The sequence below is a fragment of the Echiichthys vipera genome, assembly GCF_963691815.1.
Source record: "Echiichthys vipera genome assembly, chromosome: 15".
NCBI lineage: Eukaryota > Metazoa > Chordata > Actinopteri > Perciformes > Trachinidae > Echiichthys > Echiichthys vipera.
The window spans coordinates 1298098-1307852 of record NC_139840.1 but is presented as its reverse complement, the minus strand read 5'-3'; the positions used below and the strand labels follow the sequence as shown (position 1 = coordinate 1307852).

General features: G+C 45.8%; 1 protein-coding gene across 1 annotated transcript; it reads left to right on the top strand.

The window, feature by feature from the left end:
• Positions 1 to 672: 672 nt before the first annotated feature.
• Positions 673 to 7875, top strand: proca (protein C (inactivator of coagulation factors Va and VIIIa), a; the record flags this gene model as incomplete). Its single annotated transcript, XM_083928563.1, has 8 exons — positions 673 to 742; positions 2486 to 2643; positions 3543 to 3567; positions 3642 to 3752; positions 3883 to 4020; positions 4653 to 4771; positions 4952 to 5069; positions 7292 to 7875. 8 exons carry the CDS (start codon positions 673 to 675, stop codon positions 7873 to 7875), a joined length of 1323 nt encoding a protein of 440 aa, XP_083784689.1.
• Between the last annotated feature and the right edge of the window lie 1880 nt (positions 7876 to 9755).

The following is a 9755-nucleotide window of genomic DNA, read 5'->3' as shown; positions in this document are numbered from 1 at the left end:
ACAAAAAGATGCAAAATGACTAAAAATAGATGCAAAACCACCACAAAAAGACGCAAAATGTCTAAAAATAGATGCAAAACCAGCACAAAAAGATGCAAAATGACTAAAAACAGATGCAAAACCAGCACAAAAAGATGCAAAATAACTAAAAATAGATGCAAAACCACCACAAAAAGATGCAAAATAACTAAAAAAGATGCAAAATGACTAAAAAAGATCCAAAATGACTAAAAATAGATGCAAAACCACCACAAAAAGATGCAAAATGACTAAAAAAGATGCAAAATGACTAAAAATAGATGCAAAACCACCACAAAAAGATGCAAAATGACTAAAAATAGATGCAAAACCACCACAAAAAGATGCAAAATGACTAAAAAAAGATGCAAAACCACCACAAAAAGATGCATAATGACTAAAAATAGATGCAAAACCAACACAAAAAGATGCAAAATGACTAAAAATAGATGCAAAACCACCACAAAAAGATGCAAAATGACTAAAAATAGATGCAAAACCAGCACAAAAAGATGCAAAATGACTAAAAATAGATGCAAAACCAGCACAAAAAGATGCAAAATGACTAAAATAGATGCATAATAAACAAGTTTTTCTCAGAATGTGTGTATTGGGTTTGTGTTTTCCAGTTGCTGTCCTTCGCCGGCGTTGCTCATGACGCGCCTCGCCGTCCTCGTGTCCGTCCTCGCCGCTCTGTGGTCGGCATCGGCGCTCAGTCTCTCAGGTGGGTCGACGCGTTTATTTACTAATGAAAGTTTATGAAAAGTTTTGTTTCTGAGCAGGAACGCCTTAACATCGAAGCGGTGTCCCAGGGCCAGCAAGGTCGTTGGACGTCATGGGAAGGTCTCACAAGCAGATCTATGTCGGGGTCTGATGTGTGGAAGATCCCCCGAGCCAGGCTCAGCTTCCTGATCAGGGCAACGTATGACACCTTGCCGTGCCCCCGAAACCTCCACCAATGGTTCGGTGCCGATGAGACCTGTCTCCTGTGCAATACCATCAATGCGAGCCTCCAGCACATCCTGTCCGGCTGCAAGATAGCACTGTCCCAAGGTCGCTACACATGGCGACACGACCTGGTGCTGAAAAAGCTGGCAGAGGTGACCGAGGTATGCAGACGGGAGGCAAACAGCTTCCGCCCCGGACAGACATCCCATCTAGTTTGCCAGGGCTGGACAGAGAGTCAGACCCTCCCGCCAGAAGGACACAGCAAGACTCCTCATCAGGCAAAGAGTGGTCCATGAGGGTCGACCTGGGGAAGCAGCTCCAGTTCCCCAGGGAGATAGTGGAAACATCGCTCCGACCATACCTCGTCATGTGGTCGGAGGCTTGCAAGACAGTCCTTCTGGTCGAACTCACGGCCCCATGGGAAGGGGGCTTGGAGGCTGCTAACGAGCAGAAGCGAGCCCCAAGTATGCCGACCTGGCGGCAGAATGCAGGGAGGCGGGCTGGAAAGCTGTTATCTGCCCTGTGGAAGTGGGGTGCAGGGGCTACATAGGTTCCTCAACTGTTCACCTTCTCCGCGACATGGGACGCACAGGAGCAAGGCATCGGAAGGCCGTGAAAGAGCTGAGGAGGCGGAGAAAGGCAGCTTCTGGCTGTGGCTAAGGAGGAAGCACAAGAGTTGGGGGGCGAGTAACACCAGGGCATCAGCCGGGGCGTCGCTCCGCCACCAGTGGACGTTCTGGGGTTAAAGGAGCGAAACGTTGATCACTGGTGGTCCCCAGCTGATGAGCCGATTAGGCCCATACAGGTGTTCTGTGAGGTGTCACAGCACAGCTGCTCTAAGGCACTGGTGGAGGTGCGTCAGGCAGTAACACCATCACCTGTATCATGAATGAATGTTAAAAATGAACATGAAAGAAAATGAATGTGAAAATATTCTGATGGTTTTTTTCAGGTAAAACTGTTTCAAGGGTCCAGATTTGATTCTTTTCCTTTTAATAATTTAAAATTAATTATTAAAATTAGTTTAATTATGTAGATTTAATTTTGATTATTTTTTTGTGTGATTATTTAGATTTTTATTATTTTCATATTTAATTATTCATATTTATTTTTTATCATTTTAATTTATATTTGATTATTTAGATTTGTATTATTTTTATTTATGTTTAATATCTAGATTTTTTTTTTTTCTGTTTAATTATTTAAATCTTTATCATTTTAATTTATTTTTAATTATTTTGAGTATTTTCTTTATCATTTTAAATTTGGATAATTATTTAGATTTATTTTAATCACGTTAATTTAATGCAAATTATTTTATTTCATATTTAAAAAAAATATTTAATAATTTTTAATAATTTTTGAAAAAGAATTTGAAACTTAAGTCACAAAAATGAGGCTTTGAAATCTTCCATAAAGACTTTAGAGTTCAAAGTTCACATTTATATCTTTAGATAAATAACTGAACGGCTTTGATCCGTGTTGGATCGTGGTTCACGTGTCGTCTCTGTCGCTGCAGTGTTCTCCGACCCTCCGGACGCCCACATGCTGCTCCGCTCACGCCGGGCCAACCACTTCCTGGAGGAGCTGAAGCCTCCGTCACAGGAGCGCGAGTGCGTGGAGGAGAGATGTGACTTTGAAGAAGCTCGAGAGATTTTCCAAACCAGGGAAGCGACGGTAAGAAGTTTCTGTTCCAACACCACGAGGATTCAAGTTTGAGTTAGAAAAATAAGAATAAACTCAAGGTCACAGACGGGAATCTGTCTAAAGCAAAGTGTTACAGTCAGAACACCACAGGACGATGCAAAATGACTAAAAATAGATGCAAAACCAGCACAAAAAGATGCAAAATGACTAAAAAAGATGCAAAACCACCACAAAAAGATGCAATATGACTAAAAATAGATGCAAAAGCACCACAAAAATATGCAAAATGACTAAAAATAGATGCAAAAGCACCACAAAAAGATGCAAAATGACTAAAAATAGATGCAAAACCACCACAAAAAGATGCAAAATTACTAAAAATAGATGCAAAACCACCACAAAAAGATGCAAAATGACTAAAAATAGATGCAAAACCACCACAAAAAGATGCAAAATTACTAAAAATAGATGCAAAAACACCACAAAAAGATGCAAAATGACTAAAAATAGATGCAAAACCACCACAAAAAGATGCAAAATGACTAAAAATAGATGCAAAACCACCACAAAAAGAGGCAAAATGACTAAAAATAGATGCAAAACCACCACAAAAAGATGCAAAATGATTAAAAATAGATGCAAAACCACCACAAAAAGATGCAAAATGACTAAAAATAGATGCAAAACCACCACAAAAAGATGCAAAATGACTAAAAATAGATGCAAAACCACCACAAAAAGATGCAAAATGACTAAAAATAGATGCAAAACCACCACAAAATGATGCAAAATGACTAAAAATAGATGCAAAATGACTAAAAATAGATGCAAAACCACCACAAACAGATGCTTTATGGTTTTAAATGTGTGCAGAATGAATGAGCCGTGTGTTCGAACCCCGCGGCTGACGTGCGTCTCTGTGTTTGCAGCTGGAGTTCTGGACGGTGTACGCAGGTGAGACGCCGCCGGGCCGAACAAAGCTGTAACGGTTGAAAGTTGTGTTTTCACGTGCGCTGACTGTGTTTCAGACGGGAACCAGTGCTCGTCCAACGTGTGCGTGCACGGCGCCTGCGTCGACCTGTACCAGGACTACGCCTGCCGCTGTCACCGTGGTTACGAGGGCAAATACTGCGACCAGCGTGAGTCACACTTTTATTCAGGCCTCCGTACGACAACATGTGATACATACGAATAAACGTTTAAAAACATCAGAGAGCTTTAAGTTTGTTTCCCAGAGGACCTTTAATTCACTGTTTCTGTGACGAGCAGCTCAAACGGCCACGAACTGCTCGCTGGACAACGGCGGCTGCGCCCACGACTGTTCGGACGCCGGCGGCGCCACGAGGAGCTGCAGCTGCGTCACCGGCTACAAACTCAACGTGGACGCCAAGAAATGTGACCCCAAAGGTGAGGGATGCTCACTTAAAGCTGCATTCTCTCTAACGTCCACTTAAAGCTGCATTCGCTCTAATGTCCACTTAAAGCTGCATTCTCTCTAATGTCCACTTAAAGCTGCATTCTCTAATGTCCAGCAGGAGGAGACTCCACTTAAAGCTGCATTCTCTCTAATGTCCAGCAGGAGGAGACTCCACTTAAAGCTGCATTCTCTCTAATGTCCAGCAGGAGGAGACTCCACTTAAAGCTGCATTCTCTCTAATGTCCAGCAGGAGGAGACTCCACTTAAAGCTGCATTCTCTCTAATGTCCAGCAGGAGGAGACTCCACTTAAAGCTGCATTCTCTCTAATGTCCAGAAGGAGGAGACTCCACTTAAAGCTGCGTTCTCTCTAATGTCCAGCAGGAGGAGACTCCACTTAAAGCTGCATTCTCTCTAATGTCCAGCAGGAGGAGACTCCACTTAAAGCTGCATTCTCTCTAATGTCCAGCAGGAGGAGACTCCACTTAAAGCTGCATTCTCTTTAATGTCCAGCAGGAGGAGACTCCACTTAAAGCTGCATTCTCTCTAATGTCCAGCAGGAGGAGACTCCACTTAAAGCTGCATTCTCTCTAACGTCCACTTAAAGCTGCGCTCTCACTGCAGGCCACTCTTCCTGTGGGCAGCTGCTGATCGGCAGGTCGTCCTACACCAAACCGATGGACGGCCTCCTGCCCTGGATGGTCGGGGGGGAGGTGGGGACGAAGGGGGAGAGTCCGTGGCAGGTGAGGGATCGAACCCGCGTCACGTTGTTTCCACATTTAACTCTTTTACTCTTTAATGTTCTTGTTCTCCTGCAGCTCAAACGATTTAACGAATATAAAACATTATTTATTAGTTTTTGCAGAAATCTCCAAATGTGATCTCCGATAATCTCCAAAAGTAAAGAGCGTGTTCTTGTGCAGGCGCTGTTACTGAACGCCAGAGGGCGTTTCCACTGCGGCGGCGTCCTGATCCACGAGAGCTGGGTCCTGACGGCCGCTCACTGCCTCCACAACAGCCTCCGCTTCAGAGTGCGACTGGGTGAGTGTTCACGCCGCAGCTCCACGCCTCAGGACGCCGTTCATTACTTCATTTAAGCAGAGGGGGTCGAACACTTACAGTGGAAATGTGTCTTTACTGGAGGGACGTATTCGCACCAGCTGAAAAATGCATACAAACACATATTTAAGAGCGTGATCACACTGTCCTTTTGGCCGCGGCCAAAACCGTTTTTTCAGCTAAAGCCTAGTACCTTTAAGTAGTGTGAGCGCACCCGCTCCGCGCTCAACTGGGGCCAGCTGGCCCTCCACGGCCCGCTTGAAAGAGGTGGGCTTTAGCGGAGCCGTTTGCACATGTACGAGCACGAGCGTGCGCACGTGTACGAGCACGAGCACGAGCCCTACGGCAGTAGCGTTATGTCCGCCTGTTCGGACATGTAAATAGAAGGAGGGACCATGCGCGGACATTTAACAACAACAACAATGGCGGTGAAAGGTTCACGTTGGTGTGATGCGGAGGTGGAGTGTTTACTGCAGATTTGGTCGATGAAAAGATTCAAAAACAGTCGACAAGACGCACAAAAACTCCGAGGTCTACGGAAAGATCTGGAAACAAAGCCACACACGCGATCAATGCGTGTGACGTGTTACGGCTTGAAGGCGTATGGACAGCAAGAAGCCTTGGCCGGCCCTGGCAGTGTGAGTACAAACGGGGCTGGGGCGCGGGGGGAGAGGGAGGGGGGACAAGTACCCTAAAGTGCGGGTCTCGGTCCGGGAGGATAGTGTGAGCGCGCCCTAAGTCTCATTTTTAGCAAAAACAGACATTTCATTAAAGGAAAAAGTAAATTACAGTTCAAAATAACATGAAAATAACATTTCCATACATGCAAATGCATTGGGAACTCTGTCCAATCTGTCCAATCTGTAGGAAACATAAGAAACACCAGGACAAGAACAAGCAAAAGGTTCAGCGTTACACATCTGGAGAGAAGGGACACATGATCATCTGCAGCCTGTTTTTAATTTCATGTTGAGTTTGTCCCAGTTTTTAAATTTGGCCACTGTGAGTTTGACACCGCTGCCCTTAGAGGATGAGTTGTAAAGGTTAATGACCACGTTGGCGCTCTGTGGTGCGAGGCGTCCTCTGCTGGGTCAGTGTGTCGTAGAGAGGGGGGGGGGGACCTGGTCCAGGACAGACCGGAGCCTGGGCGGCATAAGAGCGCCCTCTGCCTGTGTGACAGTAACCTGCATTGGAACATATACACTCACCGGCCACTTTAATAACACGATTAAATAAAATTTACTTGACTTTCAAGGGGGGGAAGTCTTTTAAACTCTAGTATCTATATTTCTACTTCTACAGAAGTCTTTTTAAACTCTAGTATCTATATTTCTACTTCTACAGAAGTCTTTTTTAACTCTAGTATCTATCCTCAAAGCAATTTCAGTCAAAAACAACTGGACTTGGTTGTTTGTCAGGAAGACGTTTCACCTCTGATCCAAGAGGCTTCATCAGTTCATGTACACATCTGACCAGGACCAGGACCAGGACCAGGACCAGGACCAGGCTGGGACTGGACCAGGACCAGGACCAGGACCAGGACCAGGCTGGGACTGGTGGGCAGTACGTTTCGACTTTGTTAGTGCTCTACTGTCGTTCAGACTCAATAGAGCACTAACGAAAATACCTTGATCTCCACACCAGTTAGTTGGTCCAGTCCCAGCCTGGTCCTGGTCCTGGTCCTGGTCCTGGTCCAGGTCCTGGTCCTGGTCCTGGTCCTGGTCCAGTCCCTGCCTGGTCCTGGTCCTGGTCCTGGTCCTGGTCCTGGTCCTGGTCCTGGTCCAGTCCCAGCCTGGTCCTGGTCCTGGTCCTGGTCCTGGTCAGATGCGTACATGAACTGATGAAGCCTCTTGGATCAGAGGTGAAACGTCTTCCTGACAAAGAACCAAGTCCAGTTGCTTTGGACTGAAATTGCTTTGAGGAGGACGACGACCTGGACACATGAGAACATCCACAGGCTTCTAGTATCTATATTTCTACTTCTACATTAGTCTTTTTAAACTCTAGTATCTATATTTCTACTTCTACATTAGTCTTTTTTAACTCTAGTATCTACTAGTTCTAGTAAGTACCTGAGTAATAAATTTGAATACTTTTGACTCCTCTGTATTTAATGTACGACAGACTCGTTCTCCTGTGACGCGTAGGAAAAGCACTCCTCGTAAAGTGAGACAGTCACGGCCGTCCTGTAACTGTGTCCTCAGGCGACTACGAGCGCCACAGAGACGAAGGCACCGAGGTGACGCTGAAGGTCGTCAAGACGTTCAGTCACCCCAGCTACAACAGCCGGACGGTGGACAACGACATCGCCCTGCTGCGCCTGGAGACCCCCGCCCCGCTCTCCGAGTACATCGTCCCCGTTTGTCTGCCGAGCCGCGCCATGGCCGAGCGCGTGCTCCACCTGAACGGCACCTCCACCGTGGTGACCGGCTGGGGGAAGGAGGACCTGGACAGCACCGCGTACAGCTCCGCACTCAACATCATCCACATCCCGCTGGTGGACCACGCCATCTGCTCCCGCCAGATGTCCAACAACATCTCCGACAACGTCCTCTGCGCCGGAGTGCTCGGGAAGAGGATGGACGCCTGCGAGGGGGACAGCGGCGGCCCGATGGTCACTCTGTACCGGGACACGTGGTTCCTGATCGGCCTGGTGTCCTGGGGCGAGGGCTGCGGCCGCGAGGACAAGCTGGGCATCTACACCAAGGTGTCCAACTACAACGAGTGGATCGACAGAGTGCGCGAGGACTGGGACAGAGGTCACCACCCCCGACCCCCGAGTCCCTGAACCCACAACAGCTGATCCGTCTGATGAACCAGTCGAGATGTAACAACCTTTTTAAATAAACTGATTCTGTCTCAAGACGCTTCGGTTTCCTTTTTCACCTCAGAGACCGACTTTACCTCGAACCGCTGTAAAACGTTAAATTTACTTTACTGACTTACTAACTGTGTAAAAACAGACGCAGCGTCTCCGTCAGGTCCGTTCTCTAACTCGATCCAGTCGTCCTCGCCTACAGGAGTCTCCATCTTGTCTTTGACTCCGCCTCATTTCCTCTGACCTAAAAAAGGGCATGTATGTGACGTTGGGGGGAGGGGCGTCCGTCCATCTGGCTGATGTTTACCTCTGAGGAGAAGTGAGGGCCAGAGGCTAGCTGTCACTCAAGAGGCCACGCCCCTAATTATTCATACACTTTAACCTCTAATAAAATAAAAACTAGCCCCTCCCCCTCAGTGTTGTCATGGAGATCTGAGCTAAACACACAGACTAGAATGTTCTTTTGTCCTTAAACAGGTTTAATGATGCTGTGTAAACGGCCTGTTTAACATGGGGCTCAATGAGAAACTGCTCTGTTATGAAACCTGCCCCTAGTGGACACTCAGAGAACTGACGCTGACCGAGCTTCCTGATTGGATCAAACAGGAAGTCTCTCTGTCTGTGGGCGGGGCTTGGGTTGCACACACAACCCCAAAAGTCAGCCAGATGGACGTACGCCCCTCCCCCCAACGTCACATACATGCCCTTTTTTGGTCAGAGACTCTATGGTCTATGGTGCAACCACGCCTGCTTCGATTTTGCCCAACTCAGCTTTTGATTGGCTGATCATGAAGCTCTCCCTCGGCCAATCACCATCATTTGTTTGTCTCGCCTCAGAAACGCTTAGAAATCGAATTAGTCTGAAGAAAGCAGCTTCAACGAGCTCGTATTCACAGGAACACTCCCCGTTTTCAGACGGTAACGATAACAGGAGTAATCAGATTACTCGTTACGCCGTCAACTTTTATTTTATTTATATTTTTTCCCGTCCCTGAAGATCAAACACGTGTTTTCCTCCGCTCCGTACGACGTCTCTGTCGATCGTACGACCACGAAGCTTAACGCAACGATGACATCACAAATATGCAAATGAGCACATGACGCAGAGGTTTTCTCCTCCACCATAAAGGTTTGTATCATTATTATTATTATTATTATTATTGTTGTTATTAATAATTAAACCTCCCACAGAGCTGATCACTGAATGATGAACACATGAACTTTATTTCATTTTTCCAGAGTTAAAACTTTAATACAGTTTATAATGTTTATAATGACGGAACAGAGGAGTTGTGTTATCTATATACAGTTTATATATATTTATATTTATATATTATTTACATACTGACTCTGTTATTGCTTTAATGCTGCACCACAAACAGAAGAAGACACACCTGAGATTCACACAGTCACCAGAAACACAACATCTGTCACAGTGTCACTGAATATTTAATATATTTATTTATCTACAGCTTTAAACGAACGTTTCTGAGTCACGTCTCTGAGCTCCTATAAACACTCAGATCTGTTTCCTGCGTTTAAACAAACTAAATAACGTGTTTCTTAAACCTGAGCTGAGTTCATTTAACTGTTAGATTTAAGTTCAAACTACAAACGAACACTTTTAAAGGCTTTTATAACGTTGTGCTGTCTTTTCTTCTACAGTGGCTCCAGTTCTGCTCCGGTCCCGTGTCCGAGCTGAAGCAGGTTTGGTTTTATGCTAACTGGCTGAACCGCCGTTTGTCATTACGACGTGTTTAGCGTGGCGCTAAATCCGACTTGTGAGCGTTAAGCAGAAGGCGTTACACGTTTGACTACAATTCTCAGAAGCTTTGCTCTTTTATTGATCA